Source organism: Calypte anna, chromosome 1 (assembly GCF_003957555.1).
Source record: "Calypte anna isolate BGI_N300 chromosome 1, bCalAnn1_v1.p, whole genome shotgun sequence".
NCBI classification, from domain to species: Eukaryota; Metazoa; Chordata; class Aves; order Apodiformes; family Trochilidae; genus Calypte; species Calypte anna.
In genome coordinates, this window is record NC_044244.1 from 52,267,796 (window position 1) to 52,295,502 (window position 27,707).

At 52.3% G+C, this 27,707-nt stretch overlaps 2 protein-coding genes across 3 annotated transcripts; one reads left to right on the top strand and one right to left on the bottom strand.

Annotated features, from left to right (window-relative positions):
• The first annotated feature begins 2 nt into the window (after positions 1 to 2).
• C1H22orf23 (chromosome 1 C22orf23 homolog) lies at positions 3 to 5,259 on the top strand. 2 transcript variants are annotated; one of them, XM_008496513.2, is made up of 6 exons: positions 3 to 183; positions 976 to 1,038; positions 1,427 to 1,612; positions 2,845 to 2,979; positions 4,169 to 4,269; positions 4,554 to 5,259. In XM_008496513.2, the coding sequence occupies exons 1-6, from the start codon at positions 93 to 95 to the stop codon at positions 4,656 to 4,658; spliced, it is 681 nt and encodes a 226-aa protein (XP_008494735.2). In that variant the 5' UTR covers positions 3 to 92; the 3' UTR covers positions 4,659 to 5,259. The 2 variants fall into 2 exon arrangements, with proteins under 2 accessions (XP_008494735.2, XP_030301545.1); XM_030445685.1 differs by lacking the exon at positions 3 to 183 and having other exon boundaries at positions 995 to 1,082.
• Positions 5,260 to 7,079: 1,820 nt separating this feature from the next.
• MICALL1 (MICAL like 1) lies at positions 7,080 to 26,950 on the bottom strand. Its single transcript, XM_030445669.1, has 16 exons — positions 26,760 to 26,950; positions 20,395 to 20,443; positions 18,449 to 18,590; positions 17,214 to 17,317; positions 16,354 to 16,490; positions 13,410 to 13,990; positions 12,822 to 12,885; positions 11,354 to 11,739; positions 10,570 to 11,048; positions 9,971 to 10,105; positions 9,530 to 9,656; positions 9,069 to 9,159; positions 8,611 to 8,684; positions 8,156 to 8,270; positions 7,767 to 7,813; positions 7,080 to 7,448 (listed from the first exon to the last, which is right to left on the bottom strand). The coding sequence occupies exons 1-16, from the start codon at positions 26,903 to 26,905 to the stop codon at positions 7,327 to 7,329; spliced, it is 2,799 nt and encodes a 932-aa protein (XP_030301529.1). The 5' UTR covers positions 26,906 to 26,950; the 3' UTR covers positions 7,080 to 7,326.
• Between the last annotated feature and the right edge of the window lie 757 nt (positions 26,951 to 27,707).

A 27,707-nucleotide genomic window follows, 5' to 3' on the forward strand; every position in this document is an offset into this window, starting at 1 on the left:
GCCGTTGCCAAGGCGACGCACCGCCGCGCTTTCCCCCTCCTTCGCCGTTTCCCCATCCTCCTCCGTTCCCTCCCGGTGCGACCCTCGACGCTATGGAGATTTCGGAGCGACGCCGCGTGATTTCAGCGCCCTCGGCGGCCCGTCCGGTCCGGTACAGCGCAAAGACCCGGGAGCTGCTGAGAGGTAAACGGCAGAGCCAGGCCCGCGCATCGGGCCTGGCGCTGATGGGGCCGCCCCGGTTTGAGGCTTCTGAAGCTGTATCTTCTTTGGGTGGGAGCTGGGAGAGGGGGATCGGTCCGGGGCGGGTTCCCCAGTCTCTCCCCGCTGCCGAAGGGATGGAGTGGAGACCTCTCGGGTTGCCCTCTCCATCACAGAATCGTTTGGGTTGGAAAAGACCTTTGATCATCGCGTCCAACCCTTAACCCAGCAGTGCCAATTTCACTGCTAAACCGTGTCCCTGAGCACCCCATCTACACGGCTTTTAAACTCCTCCAGGGATGGTGACTCCACTACCTCCCTGGGCAGCCCCTTCCAGGGCCGGACAACCCTTTCAGTGAAGAAATTGTTCCTAATATCGAGTCTAAACCTCTCTGGGCACAACTTGAGGCCATTTCCTATCACTTCTTACTCAGGAGAAGAGACCAACCCCCACCTCACCGCAACCTCCTGGCAGGTAGTTTTAGAGATAAGATCTCCCCTCAGCCTCCTTTTCTCCAGGCTAAAAAACCACAGCTCCCTCAGCCACTCCTCCTTAGACTTGTGCTCTCCATTGCCCTTCTCTGGGCTCGCTCCAGCAGCTCAATGTCCTTCTTGTAGTGAAGGGCCCAAAACTGTACATAGTACTTGAGGTGTGAGGGTGTTGATCACTCCTACCCTGGTCCTGCTGGCTACACTATTATTGATAGAGTCCAGGGTGCTGTTGGTCTTCTTGGGCACACTCCGGGCTCATATTTACCCACACGTTGTGTTTTTCAGTGATGATGGAGGAGTCTAAGCTGCCGTGTTTCCAGAGGCGATACCTGATGGACTGCGTGGAACGTGAGTGATGGCCCTCCTGATCTTCCACCTGTGGCTGCTCTGTGGTGGGTCTGTGCTTTTGCTGATCCCCCCCATGGGGCGGGGGTGTTTGCCCACAGCCTGCTTGGATGGGCAAGTGCTTTGAAACAGCAGCACGGCTGCTGCTGACACATAGGGACATACGGGATGATGTGTCCCCCAGGGTTATCTAGGGAACAAGATGCAATGGCATGACTTGAACCACAGTCTGTCTCCTGTCAGCATGTACCAACAACCATGGTTTGCAAACAACCATGTTTGCTCATGGTGCTACAGTGAATCCATAGGGAGATCTGCTGGTAGTCTCTTGGCACCATCCATCCAGGCTCCTCTCATCCTGACTTATAATTATTTTTTGATTTTTCACAAGGGGGAGATACCCTGCCTCTACAGTGCCGCCCCACATCCAGCAAAGAGCCAGCTTCTGCAGTGCCTACCTTCTCCCCAGACGTTTGTCAACGCTGTAAACTTCCAGATAGACCCCATCTCCGACCTGCCAAGGTCTGCCAGGCAGGAGACGCCTACGCCAGGGAGAAATTCAAGCCACGGGCAGGGCGTAAGTCAGCAAACATCATGAATAAATAAATGAAGCTGCCTGGTCCTGCTCTTCCCCTTACATCTATCCCCAGCCTGCAATCTCAGTAGTGGCAGGGAGTACCTAAATTCATAGAATCATAGAATGGTGTGGGCTGAAAGGGACCTTGAAGCTCATCTAATTCCAACTCTCTTGCGATGAGCAGGAACACCTCTCACTAGATCAGGTTGCTCAAGGCCCCATCCATCCTGGCCTTGAACACTTCCAGGGAGGGGTCAGCCACAGCTTCCTTGGGCATTCTGTGCCATCATCTCACCACCCTCTCTGGAAAGAATTTTTTCCTAATGTCCAACCTAAATCTCCCCTCTTCAAGTTTTAAACAATTTCCCTTTGACCTCTCGCCATACACCTGTGCAAAAAGCCCTATCCCAGCTTTCTTGTAGGCCCCCTTCGGATATTGGAAAGCCACTATAATAAGGTCACCTCAGAGCCTCCTTTTCTTCAGGCTGAACAACCCCAACTTCTCAGTCTGTCTTCACAGGGAGCTGCTCCAGCCCACTGATCATTTTTGTGGCTCTCTTCTGGACACACTCAAGGAGCTGTATGTCCTTATGCTGGGGACTGCAGAACTGGACACAGTACTCCAGGTGGGGTCTTACAAGAGCACAGTAGAAGTGGAGAATCACCTCCCTTGACCAGCTGCCTGTGCTTCTTTTGGTACAGCCCAGGACATGGCTTTCTGGGCTGCAAGCACACACTGACAATTTATGTTAAGCTTCTGGTCCAGCATCACCAAAGTCCTTCTCCTCAGGGCTGTCTGCAGTCCTTTCTCCTCCCAACCTGTATTTATGCATGAGATTGCCTTGACCCAGCTGCAGAACCTTGCACTTGGCCTTGTTGAATTTCATGCATTTTGCACGAGCCCACTTCTCAAGCCCGCCAAGGTCCCTCGGGATGGTGTCCCTCTTCCTTGCTCTTCATCTTCATGCTTTCTTCTTCAAAGATGCTTTAAAAAGTCCTTGTGTAAGGAGGGAGCACTATGCAGTTCTCCAGCCTAAAAAACACAGGTTAAGCCTCTGATGTCAGTGTGCTGGGCTATTGCCCCGGGTACCCCTGTGTGGTGCTTATGCAGGTCAGCCTGGGGATGGGCTGTTAACATAATGCTTCCTCTGGCATCGTTAGCAGGAGGTGTGGCCAGGCTCCTCCCTAGGGAGACAGGCTGGTAATAGCTTTTTTCCACTTTGCATTCACAGGGGATTTGGAAAAGGAGAAGCAAAGGCTCCAAAACATCTTAGCAACAGGGAAGGATGTGGTGGAGGACAAGGTGAAGCAGAGACAGGTCCCAAAAAAGGAAGAGGAGATAGCAGAGCCTGACCGGTTTGAAGAATGTGAGTCTTCCCATACCCAGGGGGAGGGCAGGCAGGGAGGCGACCTCCCTCCCCGGGCTGGGGTCACAGGTTGTGTTGTTGGCAACCTGAAGCTCTGAAGTTGTTGAGGGAGGCACAAAGCCCAGTTTCCAAGAGAGGATTTGCTGCTGTGTTGCTGTGATCCAGCCAGCCTTGCAGAGCTTATTCTGCAGAGGTTTGCTGGCAGAATCAAGCTCCCTGAGCTGCCCAAGCAAAGTGAGCTCTGCTGGCATGGGAATTCCCTGGGGATGTGCAGGGTGACCTGGGCAGGAAGCCCAGGTACTGCAGGTCCTTTTTCCAGCCAGCATAACTAAACATAGACTAGGATGCTCGCCACCCTGATGATGCTCATTTGGGCTCTGTTTTCTTTCATTCCAAGGTGACTGGCAATTTTTAAATGTTGAGCAGAATTTTAAACTCTGGTGGACTTTGGCCTCCAGAGTATTCTGGAATGGCAAAAACCTGCCTAGCACCTCTCTATGCTTGAATCTTTAAGGAGTGTGTGTGTGTATGTGTGTGTGTGTGTGTGTGTACCCCAGTCAGCCTTTTGCTAGCCAGGGCAGCACAAAGATGAACCACGCTAGAATAATATGTACAGAACAGGTGCTGTGGTCCCTGGTGTAGGGACACATACATGCTTTGTGTCCCTTAAAACTTGTCATAAGCAGAGTGTTGTCCTTGACACATCTGAAATAGCTGTGTACTTTGTACTGTGGCAACATTTGGACCAGCTGGCTGCAGGTCTGTGCTGTACAGCTGCTTCTAACCTTCTGTGCTGGGAGTGGGCATGGTGACACTGTGCGTCAACCAATGAACCTCATGGGCTTTAAGCAGGTTCTGTCTCCATCCACAGACTGCTTAAACTGCCAACAAGCAACAGACAGTTGTCTGTATAAAGAACACTAGAGAGTTACCATTCTTACAAGATAGGGAGCTGTGCGTAGATGGGCAGGGGGGACATTTCCCATTGCAGAAGGGACTAGTGAGGTATTTTGATGGCATGTGCAAGATGAATGTCACATGAGACATCACCCTTCCCCAAGTAGAGCTAAGAAACTGGGGGTTCAGTTTTAGACAGAAACACCTTTTCTTGCCTTTTTTCGCTGAACCCTCTTCCTACAGTGGTTTTTATTGTTTGTTTGTTTTTGGTTTATTTTTTTTTATCTGTCAGTGGTGAACGAAATTCAGGAGAGGAGGGAGTTCCTGGCAGAGATGGAAGCTCTAGGACAGGGCAAGAAGTATCGAAGTATTGTCCTCACTGAAATCTCACAGGTACCTGAGCATCCTGGTGACACCAATTGTACACTGCACAGGGGGAATCCCTAGTGTCAGAAACCTGAAAGCAGAGTCTCCTCCAACACCTGAACTGGGAAGGAGGCAGAGAACTGAGTGTTTCCCTTCATGGCATGGGGTGGGTGTGAATTTGGGGGACATGGCATCGAGGTTTTCAGCCTTTCTTTCCATCCCAATCTGTACTTGGGGTTGGCAAAAGAAGAAAAAAAACAAAAATTTGCCTGCATTCTTGCTGCTCAGCCTTTCCCCTTTGTACTTTGCAGAAAATACGTGAGATGGAGATCATTGACAAGAAGAGAAGTGAGGAAATGAAAGAGATCATGACAAAAGATTTCCCTGGTGGGAATAAATCTGATCCTCATGACTAGGCCACAGGAGAAAAGAGAAATGAAATTTCTTTCCAGCTCTTTTCTCAAGGGCTGGTCTGTGCTTTCGCCTGCAGAGGGGGCACCACCACCTGATGCCTGAAGCCAGAAGGCAAGAGCAATTTGTATACAGCTGGCAGCAGAAAAGAAGCTGTTGTAAAATCCTGCCCACGCACCAGATCCCTTCTTGCTCGACGACGTTAAAGAGAGGAAAACACGCAGCAGCAGCTACCGAAGCATGAGGAAGCAGAACCTCCTTTTGCCTGTGCAGTGCCTCGGAGTAGCAGCAGTCCACCAATAAAAATGTCACTCCTTTCCATCCAGCCAGGCGTGGAGGTTTCTCATGACAAGTACGATGCATTGCAACCCACATCTGTGACCTGCTTCTGTCCCCAGGACTCTGGGAACCGCCGTGCTGGCAGACGGCAGGGAGGAAGATGGAGCTGCCTTGCACAAACACCAGCCCCTGGCATTGCTGCAGGTCAGTGTGAGCCCATGCATCAGCAAACTCTTGGGTGGCAGCTGGACTACTGGGCAGGCACTCAGGAATGCAGCTGCCCTGAGGCAAGGGAAAGGGGATTTCAGCTCAGTGCATGCTGCTCTTTGCCCCCCATTTTTTTTTTTTTTTAATGTTCCTGAAAGCATGGTATGCAGGATAGCCATCAGCTTCCCAGAGCCTGGAAATGGCTGTTCCCTCACCTCGTGCATGACCCCTACCTCTGTCCTCCAGCAGGCTGTAGCATGATGCCCTACTATTCCTGTGTAAATTCCAGCATGGTCTGCCCCCAGTTTCCTTAAGATCCCATTATCTGCTTCTCAGTAATACTCATCCAGCTGCTTCCCAAAGCCAGGCAGCATGCCCTGGCCCCAGGGCAGCATGAGTGCACCAAGGAATCAGAAACTTAAGCCACGGATTGTTTTTTAAATCCAATGTTTCTTTTATTTCTGTTCAGGTGAATGAAAGTCATGGAGTTAGTAGAATATAATTTACAAATTGGAGTTCTATCCAGGCACGGGGCCAAGGGGTGTCAGGCTGCAGTGATCCTGATGGCCTTTGGCAACATTGACATGACAGCAGGCTCTAAAGTGGATTTCTTTCTCCTCAGAGAAAAGTTGTGCTTTGGGATCTCCCCTCTCCCACCTTTTCCCCCCATCAGCCTTGCTGGGGTACAGCAAGAGTGAGACGGTGTCACCAGCACAGGGCTGGATTTGTCACCTCCCAGCCATAGAGGCCATGCTGGGATTGAGGAGGGACTTGGGTCCCTCAGGTTTTGGGAAATGAGGACCCCTTTCCAGAATGCTGTGCCAGCCACCTTACAAGGCACTGCCTGGAGAGCATTTTGTCCAGCACCTGCTGGAAATTTAGAAGAGATTGCAGCCGGTTATGTCTAGTTTGCTAATGAGAAGGCATGAGAAACAGCTGACCAACCAAACACCCATGAAATTAATTCAGACTGATCCAAGAATTCAATAAATAGCTCCTCACCTTGGAGGAGAAGGTAGGAAACAAAAATTGAAGGAAGAAGGAATAGCTGGGAGAACATTGCTCCTTCCCCCCCATTCCCTTCTCCAATATATACACACGCACGCGCACACACACACGACAAATAAAATAAGGGGTTTAAAAAGTTTTAAGATGGGTTTGAATTCATCTAGTAAATGAGGTGTAAAAAATAACCAGCCAACCCCTGCACACTTTTCAAGTCTACAGAAATGAAGCTGGGTAATGGTCAGTCGTGACCGCGCCTCTCTCCCCAGCTGCTTGAGGGTGGCACAGGTGGGCAGGGGCACAAGCTCAGTGCCCCTTGCTGGCACGGAGTCAGTCTTAAGCTTTTGTGCCCTTGCCTGGAAAAGGAATGTTCCTCCCTCCCCCTGAAAGGCAGCAGAGTCAGTGGGTGTTTAGCAGCAGTGGGAGGTAAGATGTCCTGAGTAGGGCACTTAAGCTAGGTCCTAGCAGCTGTGCACTGTCCCCTGGGGTCCTCTCGGCCCTGTAACAGAGCCCACCCAGCCCTGGCTCTCGAGGGAGGGGACAGCTCAAAATAAATAGGGCACCAGTTTGTTTTTTTGGCTATGGCTCTAGAGCCCTGGGATGTGGGAGTGTTTTCTTAACATTTTAGTTCAGGCCAGTAAACCCAAAGAATCCTAATTCTAATACCAGAGTTTTCTCCTGAAGTTAAAAATGGGACAGGAAAGGGACAAGAGCTGGCAGGGAGGGACAGGCAGGCCCAGTCCCCTCCTGGCAGAGGTTGGAGGCACGTGGAACTGTCACAGTTAGAGCGGGAGAAGGGACAGGGGGGGTGGTTAGTGCAAGTTTTCCCACAAACACCAAACTCCTTGGTTTGCTTCTCAGTTAACAGCACGCAATGGGGTAACGTATCCGAAAAGCGAATTTATCTTCTCCTTGCCTCATCAGTGAGGCTTCACGGAGGGGATGGGCAGGGCTCCTCCACAGCCTCAGAAAGGGGACCAATTTGTTTGCACTCCCCCGCTCTGGGCAGAGGGCTGGCGTTGCCTCAGGGCAGCAGCTCTGGTGCCTGGGATGGGAGCTGGGGGGGAGAGGCAAGGGGAGCAGAGGGAGCCAAGCCCCCTTCCTGGCAGGCATCCCAACCAGCTGCGGGAAGGTCAGGGCAGTTGGGTAGCACATCCCTCCCACTGCTGGTGTTCCCCTGCACTAGCTTTTCTCCTTGGGTGACTTGCTCTTGGAGTCATGCTTGTTGCCCAGCAGCTTAAGCACCTTCATGGGCTTGAATTTGCTTTTCTTCTTGCTCTCGGTCTCCGTCTCCTTGTGAAACTCTGGGGTTGCAAAGGGAGGTTGTTACTGCGGGATACGGGTGCTTTTACACACACACGTACACAGACACGACGACAGGCGCAGCGGGTGACAGCCACGAACCAAAGCCTGCCACTGTGTGAACAATTCTTTCTGTGACAACAGGGGCACGCAGCACAACTGTGCCCCAGATTTTTAATAGCCCTACAGGAGAGGCTCCAGAGTCACACAGAACAGATTCACTCGCTCCTTCTGCACACGGTGAGTAGCTTATTGTGCTGCCCCTCGTGGGGGTCAGCAGCGAAACCATCGCTCCAGAAATCTTCCTGACCGTTTCTTACCTTTCCTTTTAATCATGGCTTCCAACATTTTATCCTCCTCCTCTTCCCTGAAAGAAGAAGTGGGAAATAGGTCAGCAATTCAGTCCCAAAACAGCTGCTGTATTGTTTAAGGCCAGAGAACCTCCTACTTATAAGCCATGGAGTGGCAGATCCATCACTGTCTTGTGAGCATGTGCTACCAGCAGGATAAATCCCACACGCTGTTAGTACTGCCCACTGTTTCCCACACAAGGCATTCAAAGAGACAAGGATTGGGAAGCCTGGGAAAGACGTCATCAACAGAAACATCTTGGGACACCCCTACAAGCAGCTTGTATGGTGCTGAGTCACTTGTATGGTCACTGAGACACTTTTCCCCTCTCCCCCAGCCTACCCCACTCCTCACTCACCTCTGCCGGTCCTCATCCAGGCAGTTCACAATGGCGTTCCTCTGCTCAATGATGGTCACCAGCTCCTGCATCAGCACCTTCTCTCTCCCACGGTCCTCGTCAGTCCAGTCCTTCTCTACTCAGCAAAACCCCAGGGAAAGACAGGCAATAAAATGGCTGAAGGAGCTCTGAAACTCAAAGCTTTTGGGGCAGAGATCCCCTAGCACGATCCCCTGCTACCCTGAGCCAAGCTGCAGGGCCAGTTGGATCACTGGTGCTGCAGGAGGGATCTGTAGGTGGCATCCCATGGGGACAAAAGGCTGGGGCAGCAATGAGATGGGGCAGCAGCTCTACAGCCAGCCGGTTGGGCTCATATCCCTTAAGGTCTGTCTCTTCACCTGAGAGCCACCTAGACAGAGGGGAGATGACACCAGGGAAAAAAACCAGAGGTAACTGCACCCAGAGTGATGCTTTACCTGGCTTGTTGAGGAGGCAACGCAGTTCATACTCCACATCCGACTGCCGCTGCTCCAGGTTCTGCTGCTTGAAGCTGCAAGGGAAGGGGACACTGCCAGGAACTACTGCAAGGCTTCAGAGAGGCAGAAAATCATCCCAACGTATGGGGGGAGCTGAGAAAGAACCTCCAGGATGCTGAGCTCATCCTGTAATAGCCAAAGGACCAGGGAGCCAAATGCAGGGACCACCCCCAGCTGCTCAAGGCCTTCCCACAGGAGATGCTGCAGGGACTCTGGTCACTTGCAGCGGGGCAGTTCTAAGTGCATTTGGATACATTTGTCTGCTTGCCCTCTTTCCCTCCCTTCTCCAGGCCAGGAGGCTATGTCAGGCTCTCCCCAGAAACACAATTTCAGGAAGGCTGAGACGGGGCTCCCCACAAGACCACCAGTGCCCCCGTAACATGCTTGCACACACTTACATGTAGATGAGCTCGGATTCATGGCGCACCAGCATGTGCTTCTCATGGATGAGTTTGAACCAGTCCACCAGCAGGCTGTCCTCAGGGCTGTCTGCCAAGCAAAGGGACAACTCAGAGCCATCCCCAGCCTTGCAGGATTCCATTGCCCTGCAGCAGGATGGACTCTGCCAGACCAAGAGAGGAGCACTAGGCTAGAGCCAACCTGACCTCAGCCTGTTCCTGAGCCCCAGAGAGGCTCTTCTTCCACCTGCTTCCACTCTAGGAACATCTCCATATCCAGGATATGGCTGTGACCATTCCTGAAGCCAAGCACAGCTCCTTTTGCTTTTTCAGCCCCAGAATCATCAGGGAGAAAGTCACCACTTCTATCTCATTGGCTAGACACAGGGAAGCCCTATGGTCTGTCCTGCCCCACACCCACAGACACCCCACCCCACCCCACCCCACCCCACCCCACACACCATTCTCAGCACTGCGAAGTTTTTCCTCCAGGGCCACCCCACGGTGCTCCAGCTGGTCCAGCTGATGCTCGATGGCATCCATCTCCCCATAGATGTCTTCCTCAGGGATATACTGATCTGTCTGCACCTGCCAAACCACAAGGCAGAGACTTCCATTATCATCAACCTCGTTGCCAAGGGTAACCCTGAGGCTGGTCAACACCGAGAGGGGAGGAGGGACAACAGAGCACTAAGTGTGGATCCCCCCCCCCACTCTGGAGCAAAGGGAGACCACAGGGCTGTCATCAACAGGGTGTAGCCCAGACACCCTCCTCCCCAGCCACAGACACCTGCTGCAATCCCCACCCATACCTGCACCAGCAGGCTTCACATACACAGCTACAGCCCTGGGAGAGAGCACAGAGCCATCTTTCCCCTCCCTGCTCCCGAGGGCCCTTTTACCTTGCGTTTGATCAGTGGGAAGCCATGGCCGGGTGCAGGAGGCCGCACTGGTTTGGAGCCCTTGGAAGGTTTCTTTGTAGAGGGGGAGGCAGCAGGTGATGGCTTCCGGTTGAAGGGGTTCTCTTTGCAGGAAGACTGGAGAGGGAGGACAAAAGGAGATACATAAGTGCCCAACAAAGTCAAGGGATATAGCATCCCAACAGCTGGGACTCAGCAGACAAAGCAGCTCTAGGATTTATCCTGCCCCACACCCACCGAGAGGAACGCAGCACTGATCTCCACCAGCAGCCTAGACTTGGAGCAAAATCCAGCTGTGCTCCAGTTTGGCATCAGTTCACCAGCTTCTCCCTGAGAAGCATGCTGAATTATTGTCCTCCATAGTTCCCTTCCTATTTGCTCTCACCAGATGACATGCTGCCTCTGCTCTAGCACATGGGGCAGACAGAATATGACCAAAGCCACCTGAGGCTTGCTTTCAGGGGGTCACAAAACAAACTTCCCTAAGGGGCAAGCCTGGACTCATTATCCCCACTGTGACCAAGTGATGGACAGGGAAGAAAAGCCCCCTGATCTGGATGGGAGGAAGGTCACCATCTCACCTTCATCTGAGGCTTGGGCGAGGAGGGCATCTTAGGGCTCCCAGCACCCCCATCTGAAGCCAAGAGGATGGGTGTAGGGCTAGCCCCAGCTGGAGGCTTTGGGGGCAGCCGGCTTGGACTTGTCTTTAAGCTGCCAGTGGAGATGCTCCTGCTGGCCTGCAGGGTGCTGGGCTGGGCCTCGCAGCTGAAGCTGACCAGCTCGCTGGAGGAGGAGAAGGAAGAGTTGGTGGAGAGGCTGGCTGGGGCAGCAGGGCTTTCACTGGAGGAGACACTGGCCAGTGGTGTGTCAGTGCTAGAGGTCTTGGTGGCTGTTGGTGTGTAGACAGTGGGCTCAGAGCAGCTTTTGGGCACTGAGGCCTCATCGATGTCACCTAGCACCTTGGCTGAACTCTCAGAGTTGATGCTCTCGAGGCTGAGGGCTGGAGATGGGGTAGAGGATGATGGCTCGGAGTGTGACAGCCTGGAGATGGGGTGGTGGGCTGCAAAATAAAGGGAGAGAGGGCTCAGGGAGGAACAGGGGCATTCAGCAGTGATATACACTGGAGGCAAGGATGAGTAAAAAGGGAAGCAGGGCCTCTCTGTCTTCAAGGAAAACAAGAGGGATCCTCCAGCACAATATCTTGCCTGTAACTTAGTGGGTAGAGAGGACACAATTCCCAGCACAACCATCACTGCATAAGGGCCTGGCCTGCCAGGGTGATGCAGAGGTGCCTGGGAAGTGGGAACTTCCAAGGGGACACACAGAGCTTGTGGAGGAGGGGTAAGGGAGTGGGGTTAAGCTCACCTAGCGGGGAAGCACTGGGTGCTCGTGGAGCTGGCCGCTTCTTCATCTTTGGGCTGCTGGTGGGAGTGATGCCGTACCAAGGGTGGAGAGGCTTGGCAGCAGTCTCACTCTGTTCCTGCTCAGGTGTGCTCTTTTGGGTGGCACCGTTCTCTTCTTCCTCCTCATCCTCCTCCTCAAAGGGGTTGTATGGTTTGGGCTCTGTAGTATCAGACTTACTGTCCTCACTCCTGGCTTTCCCCACCTCCTCCCCATCCTCATCCTCTGAAGGCCTACTTGGAGTCTCATGGCCACTGCCTGGGGGAGGAGGGGGAGCTGGCTTCTTCTTGGGCTCTGCTTGCACTAAGGCTATCCATGGTGGGTCCTTGGCTCTCACAGCAGGTCCAGCACTGGGGGAAGAGAGAAATCGAGGTGGCAGGGAGCAGAGACAAGCTGGGACAGTGAGACACAGGAGAAGGACTTAGCCCTCAGGGGAAAGGATGGATGGAGCAGGATGTTTCCCATGCAGAAGCAGCTTTCTTATCCATGAGTGGTCCTGGTGTTCTGCACACAGTGTCTTGTTCTCTGCAGGCAAACCTATGGGCCTGAGGGAAGTGCAGCCTGCTTGACTTGCCTCCTGGGCCCAGTGTTTTAGTTTCTGAATATTATAGCCTCCATCTGCTAAGCAGCTGTAAAGGCTGAGCTTTCTGGACACAGCTCTTTTTCCCTCCCCGATACCATTCCTACACACCCTGCTCTGCTCCCCAGGCTGTGGATGGAGGGGGAGTTGAGATGAGATACCTGCCCTTTGTGGTCACACTCCCTTCCTGCACTTCAAAGGGCTGTTCATCACCTTATCATCTGAGCTTCAGAGGGATCAGAATCTTCTTTGTTAACTCTTACACCTGGAAGCACCACTGCTCCTCCGGAGGCACAGCCCAGGCACATCGTGGCTCTGTGAGTCACCGCTCATCAGGAAAGTGGCCATCACTTGCCACACACACCCGCTCCTTGGCCACTGCAATTCCAGGGTGCTTGTGCAACCTCTGTCCCAAGTGAATGAACCAAGAGCAGTGGGCTACTGGGTGAGAGCCCAGGAGGTATAAAAGTTGCAGCCTGACACTCACAATGTCCCTGCTTTGGACCTTTCCTGGGACAAACCTTACACAAGGCAGACGAGCAGCCCCTTCCCAGCACCCAGAAGCAGGGTCGTTTCAGAAGGCACTCGTCAGTCTACATGTGCCACAGAAACACCTTTCTGAAGCCCCTTAACTCTTTACAAACCCTAAGAGACAAAGACCCTAAGAGGTACAGACAAACACAGTCAACCTGACTGTACTGCACTGGTACCCGTTAAGTTACAGGAAGGGACCTGGTCAGAGCCTACATCCCCCCAAGAGCAGGGGCTGGGGGAGGAGGGAGAGGACACCACAGCTGAACCAGCCCCACTTGCAGTGGGGTTTGCAGGTGATCTGTGAACAGAAGGACATACCGATCAGAGGAGCAGGGTCTCCCTCGGGGTTTTGGGACAGGAGGGCTGGGTTCAGGTACCCTACCTAGAAAGACACAGGGTCAGACTGTCACAACACCAAAAGGACATGAAGAAAGAGTTTAAATCAACACAAGGCATACATCTCCCCACAGGAGGCTGGCTATTCCACTCTCAAAAGATCTAATGGTGTTTCTCCCACAATCAGTGCAGTCAGTCAACACCAAACATCCCCTTTGCTTTCTTCTCCCCACCCCATTCTGGGAGCTGCACCTGGAGAACTGACATGCCCTTCTGTCCTGCAAACAGGACCTGCAGACACCCGCAAACTACTCTTAGCACTGCCACCTTCTCTCCACACTGGCAGCACCCTCTAAAATGCTCTGGAGAAATAAATATAAAGGAAGCGGGTAGGCAGAAACCTAGCGCTGCTCTCCCTGCTAAGGGGATGGCTGGCAGTCAAAGGCTCTGTCTCTGAGCCTGAGATTTATTTGGAGGCAGAAAGCTACAGAGAAGCACCCACCCTGCCACTGACCACCTTGGCTGCTGGGGAGGTGGAGGGTAACCCCTGTCACCACTGTGTTCTCTTACCATTCACCATTCCAGGCCCACACTCGTTGCCATCACCCTGGAGAGTGGACCTGGGCCGGGGTACAGGGTGTGAGGTTGGTGGGGAGAGGGCTGAGGAATCGGTGCTTCTCCTTGGGGCAGGGGTGGGTCGCGTGTCCCTAAGCTGTCCGTCCAGTGTGCTGGCTTTGTCCTGGGTAAGCACTGTGGGCTTGCTGGGAAGGGGAGGTCTGGGGGGAGTCTGGGAGACTGGTGCCCTGCTGCCTGCGTGAGCAGGAGACATCGCTGTCTCTTCCTTGCTGAGTGTGCTGTCCTTCTCTGCTGGGCCAGATAGCCCCTCTGCAGGCACTTGGGTCTCCGCCGTTCTCTCCAGGGAATCACTGTCATCCTTTCCCACCTCTACTCCTGTGGGGATGGCATCCTCACCCACACTTCCAGCTCCAGTTTCAGTTCTTGGCTCTGGTGACTGTCGGTCTGGGCTGGCCCTCCTCTCTGCCTTCTCACTCACGGCAAATTTACCACGATGCTGCGTGCAGACAAAAGTCCCTGCCTCTGACCCAGGTTTGTATGACCCCGGGAGCAGTGTGCTGGAGCACTCCTTACACCTGCCAACGAGAAGAGAGAACCCCATGAGATGGGAGATGCCATACTGCCCCTCAAGGAAGGCAATGCAGTTGGGAGATCCTTGGAGGGCTGTGAAGTTAGTTCCTACCCCTGCTACTACATCCTAGCATGACCTTGGGAAAGTAAGTTGGGAAAGGAGAGGAACACAAAAACATCACCATGCCACTGTATGAACAGATGGGGAGTTCACAATTCAAATACTGTGGGTGATTTGGCTCTACTTCAACTAGAAGCCCATAGTTTTCCTGGAAAAGATGCAGAAGATGGGGGGCAAGAGAGAGAGCTACAAAATCATAGGTGGCCCTGGGAGGAAGAGAGGGATCAAGCATTCACAGACACAAAACAGGAAGTATTATCAACTGGAATTTGAGAACAGCTGGTTCAGAACTGGTACTGAACCAGTACCAGGGAGGCTATGGGCTGCCTTGTGGAGTCCAGGCAGGTTAAAGAACCCACAGACACATTTGGGGGAGGTGGAGGAAAAAGAATAAATGCCCCCAGACCCTGAGTATTAAATCAAATGAGGCCACTTCCCACTCAGCAAATCCCTAGGCTGGAGGCTTAAGGAGCAGTCAGGAGAAGCAGCATAAAAACCTGGCCTGATCTGGTCTCACCCTTGCTGGTGCTGATCATGACCCCCACCAGGGTCATGGTGTTTGGCTGGAAGGATGAGGGAATGATGCAGTAGGACAATTCATACATTCCCCCTTGCCTGTTGAAACTGGGCTAATAGCTTCCCTGTCCTTCACTCTCTGCCACATCTCCTTGGATCATCCACTTTTTCCCTGCTGAGCCTTGGAATCCTTCCTAATGAAGCCCTCCAGGTGCAAGCATAATACACAGCCCTGGCAACCAAGTCAGCCCTTTTCCAGCAGGGAGGGGAGGAGGGTGACATGCATGAAAGAGAGCCAAGGGCAAGGGGCTGATCAAGCACTTCCATGAAAACCAAGCTTGTTCCTTCTTGTCTGAGTACCTGGCACTCACAGTACCTGACTGCTCTACATGGCAAGAAGACCATTTTGGTGAGAATTCTGCTCTGTGTGTCCAGTTGGCTGGGATTTCCTTTGAAATGTAGAGCAGAAGCATGAGGACATGGGGACTCTAGAGAGAAGGGGTATGATGAAATTAAGAGGTAGGCAAGTTTGGACAAGGGGAGAAAAAGGTTTGGTTTGGTTTTATCTCCATCAGCCCACAGAGAATCCTGCCACAGGACATTCCCAAACCAAACAGCACCTATGAATTAGCAGGGAAGGAAAAAACAAAAACAAAAAACCCCAAAACAAAATTTAAAAAAAACAAAAACCAACAAAAACCCAAACCAAAACACATACACACAAAAAACCCTAAACAAAACAAAACATTACCAGAAAAGCATAGAGGCAAAACACTCCAGACAAAATTCAGATTTACAGGAATCTCATTGCTAAGTCTGAAGGGCCATGAGCTGTTCCAATGCAGGCACAACACCTCTCTTATTCCTGGCCCCTGGGCAACGCTGCACCTACACCCCAAAGCTTCTGTTTTTGCCTCAGTTGCAGATGGGAGCTTGATGGGAGCTTCGATGGGAAGCTCAGCCCCCTCCTGTCTATGACACATCCCCAGCTGGCTTAGGCAGGAATTGTTTATACAGGTGAATGAGGCCTCCCCTCTCTTCCCACTGGCTCAGTATTTCTGTCCTCAGATGCCAGCTGCCCACTTGCCAGCTCTTGTCCTGTGGCCCACAGGAGAGATCTCATCCCTTCAGCATCAGAGAAGGGAAAGCAAAGTGAAATGACTTCACAGGTGCTGCAGGTAAGAACCTGCACCCAGGGAGTAACCACAGAGCTGCTGATGTCTAATCCCTCATTCCTGGGTTTGGTAACAGTCTGCAGCTCTTCACATGCTCCCCTGAGAGCTCAGCACCACCCCAGGCAGCATGGGAGCCTGTATATCCAGCTGAGGATATGGAGTGTAGGTGGAAGGAGGTCTGCAGGATGATGTCCTGGCTCAGACCTCAGTGGGAGATGGTAGGGAGGTTCTGGGTAGGCAGGTGGTGAAGAGGCCAAACGTCCTGGTTTACAGAGCAGGGAGAAGCCCAGGGGGCTGGGATGCCAAGTCAGTGCAGCAGGAAAGCACAGGAAAGCAGGGAAGGCGGGGAGTAGGGGAGACAAGCAGCACAAGGTCTGATCTCTGGGACAGGGGTTGGTGGGCAACCAGACCCTCTTTGGGATAATTTCAGGCACTGTTATCGGTGCCTTGTGCTGCCCAAGGAGACAGACACACCAAGATGGGACACAACTGGCTTCAGAACTTTCAGTTTGCCATGGAGAGTTGTTGCACCAGCAGGGGCATGGCCAGGACATACCTAAAGCACTGTCGGTGGTAGAGCTTGCCCTCAGCTAGGTAGCGCTGGACCAGGTGGACGTGCTGCTGGCAGGATGCACAGGTACTGCTGAGCATGGTGTGCTGGGACCTCTCCGACAGCTCCGAGGAGGCATCATCCTGAGACATAACATATGGGGAGCTCAGGATGGGGCCACGAGCTGCTCCCCAGTCCACGGCTTCTCCAGAGCAGCTGCTCCCTGTGCAAGGCTGAGTGCTCGGGGCGCAGCTCAGGGGCTGACCTCAGAGACTGGCAATGCACAGAGCAGCTGTCCCTGAGTCCTGACACAGGCAGGCTGACTCTTCCCAAATTAGAAGGGGCCACTCCAAAAGGTGCCTTTCTCCTGTCTAGGGCTGAAGGGTTGTGGAGGGTATAATCTAAATTCTAGGCAGCAATGACATGCAAGAGAAATCTCTCTTTGGAAAATGTGCCATCTCAGATATCTGCTAAAACCTAAAATGAGGGACTAACAATGAAAAAAAGATTTCTTTTCTGCTCTCCTAATCTCACATTCTTGCTCCTTCCTCATCCACAGGGTTATCATCCTATAAGAAAAGGTGCTTGTACCCTGGATGGCCCAAGGAACCATCCGGCACCAGTCCACCCAGCCTCTTGCCTATCATGTACATTCACAGTACACAGCCTCCTAGAGAGAAATCACTCTCTTAGTTGGGTTGCCCAAGGCACCAAAATCCCAGACACCTCCTCCTACCCCAAAACACACAGGTAGCCCCCTCATGCAAAGATCCATGCTACAGTGATGGGCTCTCTCCCATCTCCTCACTCACAGTACAGGGAGCACCACTGCCCCAGGCTGGCTTGGAGTTAAGAAATCAGGTTACCTGTGGTGCTGGGGTACTTTCGACCGGATCCACAGGCTTCTTGTGGGACAGCAGAGGAGGCGAGGAGGCAGCAGCTGGGCGCTTCATAGGCGGAGGGACTCTGGCTGGAGGCAGAAGACAAGGAGCATCAGGCACCCAGAGGAGAGATGAGTCACAACACCCATGTGGGGGAAGGGGAGGGGAAAAATAAAAAAAAAAATTAAATCATCTACCCTTGTGACATAGGACAGGACTTGCCACTCCCAACATTTCAGTGCCTATTTTAGGTGGAAGAGACAAACACAATCTAATAATGGGTTGGCTGTGAGGTTGTGAGGGAGCCTGGCTCTGCTGTGGGTCCCCTACTGTGACCCAGGGACACTGTCCATTCACTCTAATTTGATTTACTCATCAAATGCTGCTTGGCTTCCTTGTCACCAACTCCCTAAGCAATGCTAACAGCCCAGAGTGCCCTGGTAGCAGCTGATGTATTGTTGTGATCCATTGGACCCCATGGCTGTCAGTGGGTCTGTGAAGCATCCCTTGCCCATCAGGGCTGGCACATACACACACCAGTCCCCAGCAGGAGCCCTTGGCTGGTAGGCGAGCATCCCTGGAGAAGTGCATGCACGTGGAAGAGATATATCTGATGTAGTGGTTAGAAAGTGGAGCAGAGACCTGGAGCCCTCATCTCCACCCAAAAGGGATGCCCTGGAAGAGCTGTCTCAGAGCAGCACTCAGCTCAGGTTGCAGTTGCAAGAAGAAATGAGCTGATTCAAGGCACTCCACCCTGGCTCCCCTCCCTCTGTCCTCCAGTTGCTTTACACTTACCCATGTGATAAAAATTAGCTGTGGTAGGCGGGTTGCCTATCTAGCTTTCTCCCATCTTAGTGGGTTAAAGCAGATCACAAAGGGGTCTGATGAGCACCCAAGGGTGGTGACCCAACCCAACCATCAGGAATGCAGCACAGAGGGGAGGAGAAACAAGGCGTTCCTCTTTCCTTTCCACAGCCTGAGCTCTTAAATCACCTCCCTGCCTCTTGCGAAACCTCACCCTGCTCCAGTCCCCTGTCCCAGGCCATCCTCACAGGCACCAGCAAGATCCACGAAAGGCAGGCACTACCCACTCCCCTCCCCTTGCCCACAAGCTCCATGGCTCCTGTCTGACGCGTGAAGAAGGAAGCACAAGGTAACGTTGGGTTTCCTGTGCTCAAGTTGGGGCACACTGAGAGCCAGAGGGGTGGGAGGACACTCACCTTGGCTGGGGTTGTTGAAATGGTTGTAATATTGAGACACATAAGTCATGATGCTGAGGCAGTCGGGGACTTTCATGGAAACCATGTCATTGGGATCTAGCAGGGCTGGAATGCCCAGCTCCCGCTCTGCCAATTCAAAGGCCTGCAGAAACAGCAGAGAGAGGTTTTAAGTAGAGAAAACTGATGCTCTCTGATAAATAACATAGAAATCAAGTTGGAAGAACCCTGGGGAAGATTAAATATTAAGCCTATGGCACCCCTGATGGACAGAAGCTACCAGACATGCTGCTTGACTGGAATGGTGACATTAGAAGCAAGAGAACCAGTTCTGCAGCTGCCCTTTCCTCCAAGTCATTTCAGCAGCCTGTGCCCCTGCAACTCCCACCTGAGGGGTCCTGGCATTCACCTGCTGCATTGGGACAGGGAAGAGAAACCCAGTGTTTTTTCAACCCATGAAATGGGCACATCATCACTGCTCTCACACAAGAGCCCAGCAGAGCTTCAGCTGGCATCACGAAGGGCCTAGGGCTGGTAGATGCTCCCAGTGACACAGCCAGACATGAACTCTACTCAGCAGCATCCCCGGCCACCCCAAATGCTCACCCCACAGAGGAAGAGACTCTGCTCATTCTTTCATGCTCTGGGGGGGGTCACATCTTCCCCTCCCACAGTTCACACAGCCATCCCAGCTCAACAGCCAGCAGCCTGCCATGCACATGCCATTTCAGCACTTTCCTGTGTCTCAGCAAGCAGAAATGACAAGGGCATTGCTTTAAGAAGCACACAGCTCCTACAACTGCATACACAGCTACTTGAAAGGAAGGAGTGAAGGAGGAAAATAGCTGTTTGAGAGCTTCCCACATGTGTGCATGTGGATTACTGGCTGTACGCTGGCCATCACATTGCTGTGCCAAGGCCAGAGTACACACATTTTCATCTCCAAGGGAGGTGGGGGGATGCAAGACTATGGCAGGGACTGAAGTGCAAATGAGTCAGGAAGGGATGAAAGTGGTGTGGGCACCGAATGGTGAGGAAATCAGGTGCAGTGTGTGGGTAAAGACTGAAGGTGCCTGGTCTCTGTGGTACAAGATGCTGTGCAGGGTATGGGATCTAAAGAAAAGGAATGGAGAAATAAATGAAAATGTGCATTTGCAGTAACTGGGGGTGTAAAATGCCCCCTGTGGACACAGCTCCTCTGGTCAGCCCAGCTTTAAGCTGGTGCTCTGGACTTAGCCTTGCTGAACACAGGCTGCAAGAAGCAGAGAGCAAGAAGAGACCCCAGCTTAGGGGTCACTCAAAGGACAAGAAACCCATTCTATGGCTCTTGAATAGGAAAATAAAGCTCCTACTGGCTGAAAGGGGTCAACTGGAGAACTAGGACCCAACTGGAGACCCTTAATACTGAAAACCCAAATGACCTAGCTCAGCTCATCTTGGGAAGGCGGTGGCCCATGTCTCTCTATGGACTATCAGATGAAGCCAGCAGCACTTTCTTTCAGCCAAAACCCCTAAAGCTATTTCTTCTCTGTTCTACCCCTACCCCCTGGGGTTGGGCATCTCCCCATTCCCCACTTCCTGTGTCTGCTGTTGGCTCCAGCTGTCCCAAGCAGGAGAGCAGTCTAGGTCCAGCATGACCCTCCTCTCTGCTTATGCCTGAAATACAGGTAGCTTCCTGTACTGAAGATGTTATACACCATTATAATCTTCACCTGAGATCTTGTCTTAGCAACTATCAGGATAACAATCTTATCTTCTCCTCCATACAGGCAGGAAGGTGATGTTCCAGATTCCTTTATGTTTCCAGAAAAGCTCCTGCCTATTACATACAACCACTGATTTTTCTCACACACCCTCACACCGTCATGAAGTCCTCCCACACTACATGACCTTCATCAAGTCATTCTCATGTCCTTTCTTCCTTATGTGTACTGCATAACGGGACTTACCAAGCGGTTATTCTCATAGACATCATCCTTGGAGAGAGAATCAAAGTCTCTGCAATGAGAAAGCACAAAAAAGCCACATGAGGTCCAGAGGAAAAGTACCCCAATGCCACCAGACGCAGGTTTCTTGGGACAGCCAACCTTGTAACAGCTCAACATCTAAGATCTGAGATAAAAAAAAACCTTGACAAAGCAGATTTCAGGTTGTAAAGAGGCAAAGAAACCAAAATGAAATTGCAATTATAAAAAGACAGCAAGTCATCAGGAAGTCCAGGAAATGAAAACCTTACTGCTGTCTCTTATTACCTGCTCCTTCTGGCCTCAAGAGTAAAGGCTGCAGAAATACCAGGGCCACTTTCTGATTACCACCACAAACCACTGCATGGAAGGGTGTGGACATCACACCAAATTTGCCCCTCAAAGGCCACTAGCACAACAGCAAGAGCAGGATGGTGGAAGCAGATCCTCTGCCTCAAGAGAAGGAGCAACCTCTGCAAGATCTCTCTCTCCTATGAGAGTCTTTAGGCAAACCTCCCTGCACAACCTAAAGGGATTTCAGGTCACTCCAGGATTTGTGGTGACACAGGTCCTAAACTGCACTTCTGTCCTTGCTTGCTCCCCAAGACTCAGGAAAAAGTCCTCAGCTACAGCCTTTACAGTGAGGCAGCTTGCTGAATGCTGAGGGCACAGGGAGGAACCCCAGCAGTTCCCAACCCAGGCAAGTTGTGGCATTTCCCTTGTTCCCCTGGACCCCTTTGGGGGATGAAATCAGCTCAGCCACAAGGACTGACTGGCTGCCTCTGTCAGAGGAGCAGATGGTAGAGAGTAAAAGTGGTCTGCAGGTTTTCAATAGGAGGAGAAATACAGTAAGGAATTCGTTACGCCTCTTCCATGTGCGCGTGGGTATAATGTGTGAAAACAGCATCATGTTAAACTGATCACACCCCCTTCCTGCCAAGGATCTCACTTTTGCTGCCAAAAAAATCCTCATGCAGCAGCTCAGTGTGCCTCTGAGCTGGATTCACAGAGGAGGACACAGCCCAGAGAGGTTTAAGGTCAGGTGAGGCTACCCCAGTGGCCCAGAGAGAGGTACCAACCTGAGAGACCAACTCAGACAACTCTGATCAGAGAGGGAGGGATGTGTCTCCTCCATCCTGAATGTGTTGCACAGGAATTGGGCACCATGGCCCATCCTAAGCCACGGGCCCACTGAGAGGGGCTGCGGAAGCCTCCCTTCCTCCACCATCCTTTGGATTTTATTGCCTTTTCCTGTCATGCCGACCCGACCTGCCCCAGAGCCGCACCGCAGGGCAAACAGCCTCTTCTGGAAGCCCCTTGCCCGTGTTTCCCAATGCTGCAGAGGAAGTCTGTGATGAGTTCAGGAACATTTTCCCAGCTGCCTGAGCCACCATAAGATTACATTTCCTCCGTTCAAAAGCAAGAGGCTGCGGGTGCCGTTTCCTCCCAGATAAATGAAACCACAGCCGCTCGCTGCTGCGGGAGCAAATGCGGCAGATGTGCAGGAGATGGGCTGAGTGTTCTGCTCTGTGTTAAACACCTTTTCTGGAAGCTCACACAGATACACGCACAGAACTAGGCATGTTTAAAATAGCACAATGTTTCTCTCTCTCCATACGCTGCAGACAAAAGCCTTCAGCCGCAGCCTTTACTTTGATGTCAAAACTGGTGCCTTTTTATGACTATTTATGACTATTTTCCCTTGGAGATGTTGTTTTCCTCTAAGTTTTGTTGTTTGATGTTGTTGGTGGAGTGTTTTTTTTTTTTGCCTAGAGAACTCCTTTAACCTTGCAGTATTTTTATTTTATGTTTTCTTTTTAAAGAAAATCTCAGTTTGGGAACACAGGAGAGGCGATGACAGCTAAGTTGATATATCAACTGCTCTCTAAACATTCATGACCTTCATTTTGAATGCCCTCACTTTCAGGATATGGGAGTGGTGCAGTTGGAGGCTCAAAGACTCCTTGGTGGCCTGGGCTGGGAGAGTATTTTTTGACAGACAAAACATGTACATTTCAGTCTGCCCCAGCAAAGGAGAGCTGTTTTAGTAAACCAAGGCAAATCTGCCTGGGAGAGCAGAAGGCAGCAGAGAGGACATGAAGCTCAAGAGGTAACCAAGCAGCAAAGGAATAGAAGATTTATTCATTTTTTCCAGGAATATAGGATTGCAGACTCTCACCTTTCCTTAGGATACTGAAGTCCCTCAGTACAAGACCCCAGGGATCACAGTTTATTTGGTTCCTCTCTGCTGCATTTTCCAGCTCCCTCTCTGAACAAGCCCAGCAGGACCACGCTGATCTCCACCACTCCCAACATGGGTACTCCCACAGCCTGCTCTGTTGTGTGGAATCCCTGAGACTCTGGGCACGCTCTGGGACTGTGCAAGGAGCAGGCATGGGAGAAAGAAACCCCAGACTTCATAAACTGCTTCCTCTGCAGAAAGACCAGAACTTGCCATCTCACAGCTCCATGACATGTGGCTGCATGTCACATTATTTCCTTGCCCTGATCTCAGCAGCCTTCTGTCAAGCCCTGCTCAGGCTCCTCTCCTGACAACATACCAGTCCAAGGGGTTGTATGGAAGACTCTGCTGTCCCACTCACACAACTCTCTTGACTCGGCAAACCCCAGCATCGTACCATATCCTGGAGTAGTATTTCCATGCAAATAACATGCCAAGCCCTTACCTAATCAGATAGACAGAGAACCACTAAGCACTCCGGGGTTTCGGGCAGCTGCCAGGGAGCACAGCAAACCCAGGGAAGGGGGAAGGGTGTGCCGTGCAGCTCAAACCAGAGCAAATTCCTGGATTCCTCGAGTATAAATCATGAGCACTTTTAACAGCCGTGCTGCATAATAAGCCCTTCAGCTTTCCTGGTCTTGTCAGGGAAATGCTGGCAGTACAAGGGAAGGAACAAATGAGATTTGTGACCCTGTCTGTAACCAAACCCAGGGCCCCAGGGACATGAAGCCACATTTCTCACACGCAGCTCTCATCTCCTGTTTTCCTCAAGCCTCCATCTCTCTCTCAGCACTCGAAAGGCATGTGCCATGCTCTCTTGTTCTTCTCACACCCCAGTGCCAAGAACCTTCCCTGAGCTCCAGAGAGGCTGCACGGCTTGGGACGCTGGAAGATGCTTTTTGCTTCACTAACAACTGCCCTGTAAACACTAATTTCATGCTTGAGCTTACTACATTGCTGAGCAAACAAACTCAATAATCCCTACAGTCCACTGTCAAGTTGGCTTGGATGCTTCCAGCTTAACTGACATGGGAAAAGAAGAGATTAAATGTCTTGCCTTAAGATTTCACAGCCAGCAGTGCAGTCAGCAGCTAAACCCAGGCTTCCCATTTCCCTGATTGGAAGAGAGAGGTGTTGAAACCAGGTGAGGTGTGTACAGTAGTACAGCTCAAGTCAGGGACTTTCAATTAATTCCATGGTTCAACACACAGATCCTGCAGGTATTGACTTCATCCTTGGCTGTCAGTTCAAGATATTGAACACTTCCAGTCTTTACTTCTTTCAACAACAAAAGAAGCCTCTCTAGTGGTTCCAAGAGCTCTGCAGTTCAGTAGGAACCGCTCTGAACCCGTCCAGGGCAGCATCCCGCTGATGCCACCCGTCTTATGTCTAAGTGATTGTGTTCAAAACAGGGGTCAGGCAGAAAACTGTCCTCAGCCTCACTTGGCCATACAGACTTTGACGACGGCCTCTTCCCCAGTGTGTCACCTACCAGCACAGCAACACAACAGAGGGGTGTCCAGGCAGGGTCAAACGACCAGGACAGACCAAAAGCCACCACAGCAGCAAGAGAAAGCCTGGAGGAACACACTACCAGAGGAGTGGTGCCACCCAGGTAGAGGAGAGAGCTCCGGCTCAGCTCTTGCACAGATGGATGTGCTCATTCCTCCCTTCCACAACCCAAGGGGAAGCCAGCAGGAAGCACACAGAGAGGAACTTCAGCCTTCAGGGAGCAATGCAGCCAGAAAAGCCCCGCACAAAGACAGACCATGCAGGGTCAGAAAGGCACTTGCAGATCCCTGCCAAGTCCCATTACCGGGCTGACTGAAAGCACTTTAGAAGAAAAGAAGGGTAACCACTTTTCCTCTGCCATCAGGAGATTTATTACCTCTGATCTGATCTTCCCACTTCCAAATTGGGACAGGCTGAAGAAGTTGGAAGCAGAAGAAATGATGCTGCTCTCCTGACTACCCTCTGAAAATCCTTCTACAACATGCCATGTCCTTGTAAGGCCCTGGGCTTTGTCTCTATAAGGCAGCTCGTGTACAGGACCTGCGAAGCATTTATGTAGGACAGCTGCCAGGAGCAGACTTAAGCCCACTGACAACTTAAGAGCTGTAGCTGCTTCTTAGTGGGATGGCAAATATGGTTAATGGGAAAGCCTTACATTGTTCTAGTAGTGTTTATGGCAAGCTTTTGCTGAAGCTCTGCTTTCCATATCCCAGTTACTGTGCCACTTTTAAGAAAAAAAAAATAATTAAAACTTTAAGACACACAGGAACTATCCATAATTTGCCTCTTCCCCTCCAGCAGCCTTGTGACTGGGAGCATTTTCAGATGCTCTGTCCTAGCCGGGCAGAGTGAGCCATACCACATGGAAGCTGCTGAGACAGAAGACCATCCAGCTCCCTCAAGACCCAGAGCGATGGAAAGCCACAGTACATCTCTTGGTGGTTGCCAAATGCTACGCTGAGGGTTTTGTGGAAGGGTTTTTGAAACAGAGAAGGCAGTTTCTAGCCTACCTGTTCAGCTTCTGCTTGTAACAACAGAAGCCTGTTTTGTTCTCTCATGGGCACTGCAACTTCACAGTGGAGTCAGTGACAGCCCTCTGCCTGCTTAGAGGCTGCTGTTATGACAAAAGGCCATCCCAGGACCAGCTCAAAAAGAGGATTTGGTCAGTTCAGGCAACCTCAAAGGAAAAACCACCAGTGCCAGAGCAGAATGTGACAGGGGAAGCTGACAGATGAGGAGCATATGCATGCTGGAGGCATGGCAAGGTGGGGTGATGCCTACCTGCACTGACATGGGCTACCAAAGATTGGAGCAGAGGGCAGGTAGATTCTCAGCAGCGCAGGATTAGAGCAGCAGGTCAGGGCAGATTCCTTCCAGCAGCTCAGCCAGTTTCTCCAGCCTGACACCATGCCCCTAAGCAATCCCAAACTCACTGTCTGCCTCTTGAAATTCACATTCCACCTCAGAGCCACCCTGCAAGAGGGAGGCTGATGAAGGAAACCCAACTCCAAGCCATTGGCAAGGGCAGGTAGTGAGGCTCAACGCTGCTGCTGGTATTTCATGGAATCATAGAATGTTAGGGGTTGGAAGGGAACTCTAGAGATCACCTAGTGCAACCCCTTAACAAAGCAGGATAACCTAGAAAAGGTCACACAGGAATGTATCCAAGTGGGTTTTGAAAGCCTCCAGAGAAGAAGACTCTTCTCTGGGCAGCCTGTTCCAGTGCTCTGTCACCCTCACAAGTAAAGCAGTTTCTCCTCATGTTGAGGTGGAACTTCCTGTGTTCTAGCTTAAACCCATTATTCCTTGTCCTATTCCTGGATACCACTGAAAAGAGAATGGTCCCTTCCTCTTGACAGCCACCCCTCAGATATTTACAGACTTTAATAAGAACCCCTCTCAGCCTTCTTTTCTCAAGGCTCCTGCTTTCAACTGCAGCATCCACAGAATACGAGCTGGAAGTAAATGCAAGCAAACCAGTCCAGAGGTCTGCATGTTTTGGAGAGGCCTCTCTGGCTCCTGGGTAAGGGGGGATGCCCACCACCTGCAGGGGTGAAACCCCTCCATTCCCAGCTGCCAGCATTATGCCTCCTCCCTGGCAGGCACCACTCCAAGCTGGCTGCATGGCAGTCAGACCAAGCTCACCTCCATGCTCTTCTTGCCCTTAAACCACAGGACTCCTGTTTAACCCTGACCTTGACAGGCATCCAAACACAGGTCAGAAGGTCATTCACTCAAACACGGCATCCTCCATCCCGGTGCCCATTATTTCAGAAGGCTACGCAGCCACTGATGTGCTCTCCGCCTCAGAACTCCATGCCCAGGGAGGCTCCGTCCCTCCCTGCCAGCCACCCCGGGGCCCTTCCTTTCGTGTCCCCCAGCCCCCGGCATCCCCCCGCCCGCCCCGGCAGCCCCCGGAGGCAGCTGCACATGGGCACGGCCGGCCCAGTCCTTCCAGAACAGGGTCTCCCGGCGCAACCCCCGCCACCCCTCTCCCCGTCCTCCTTCCTGCCCCCACCGGGATGCCGGGCGGCGGGGGGCAGGCGAGGCCGGTGCCGGTGTCGGTGCGGCCTGCCCTGCCGCCCGCTAGACTCACAGGAGGTCAGGCCGGTGGCGGTGGAGGATGGCGCAGAAGGCCAGGCCGTCGCGGAAGGAGGAGCTGAGGTCGCGGATCTCCACGCCGCGGTACCCCTCGCACTGCCGGCGGCACCAGGCTTGCAGGGCGCCCCGCGGGCCCGACATCGGGGCGACCGCCACCGACACCGCCGCCGCCGTGAGCCCAGGGGCGGGGCGGGGCCTAGAGGGGCGGGGGCTGAGCAGTGGGTGGGGTTTGAAGTAGGCGTGGGTTAAAGGGTTTGCACCCTCCCGGCCCCTTCCCCTCCCTCCCGGGGCTGCCCCTGCCCGCCGTCCCGGCAAGGGAGGAGCGAAAAGCGGGTGAACTCCGCCCGGAGGGAAGGGGAAAGGCCGGGGAAGCGGTGGCGGCCGGAGCCTGCGCAGCCGGTGGGGCACGGAGCACACACACACACACACACACACACACACACACACACACACCCGCCCCTATGACTCGCACCAGCGGAGGGAAGGCTGAATTAATTTAATAGAATCGTAGAATTGCTTTGGTTGGAAAAGACCTTTAAGATCATCAAGTCCATCTCTTAACCCAGCACGGCCAAGTCCACTGCTAAACCGTGTCTCTGAGCACCGCATCTACACGGCCTTTAAATACCTCCAGGGATGGCGACTCCACTACTTCCCTGGGCAGCCTCTTCCAGTGCCTGACAACCCTCTCAGAGAATAAATTGTTCCTAATATCCAGTTTAAACCTCCCCTGGAACAACTTGAGGCCATTTCCTCTTGTATAGGTTAACACCTCGGAGAAGAAACCACCCCCCACTTCACAACAGCGTCCTGTCAGATAGTTGCAGAGTGCGATAAGGTCTTTCCCCAACCTCCTTTTCCCCAGGCTAAACAACCCCAGTTCCCTCACACACCCCTCATAAGACTTGTTCTCTAGCCCCATCACCAGCTTCTTTTCCCCTTC

What these genes read in the sequence shown, in the direction of transcription:
- C1H22orf23 (XM_008496513.2), top strand. Translation starts at nt 93, where the DNA reads ATGGAGATTTCGGAGCGACGCCGCGTGATTTCAGCGCCCTCGGCGGCC. An exon ending in ATTCAAGCCACGGGCAGGGC is followed by an intron (nt 1,613 to 2,844) that starts GTAAGTCAGCAA and finishes TTGCATTCACAG; the next exon opens with GGGATTTGGAAAAGGAGAAG. An exon ending in TCCTCACTGAAATCTCACAG is followed by an intron (nt 4,270 to 4,553) that starts GTACCTGAGCAT and finishes TGTACTTTGCAG; the next exon opens with AAAATACGTGAGATGGAGAT.
- MICALL1 (XM_030445669.1), bottom strand. Translation starts at nt 26,905, where the DNA reads ATGTCGGGCCCGCGGGGCGCCCTGCAAGCCTGGTGCCGCCGGCAGTGC. An exon ending in TGGGCCTGGAATGGTGAATG is followed by an intron (nt 12,886 to 13,409) that starts GTAAGAGAACAC and finishes GTGTCTTTCTAG; the next exon opens with GTAGGGTACCTGAACCCAGC. An exon ending in TCCCACTGATCAAACGCAAG is followed by an intron (nt 9,657 to 9,970) that starts GTAAAAGGGCCC and finishes GTGGTTTGGCAG; the next exon opens with GTGCAGACAGATCAGTATAT.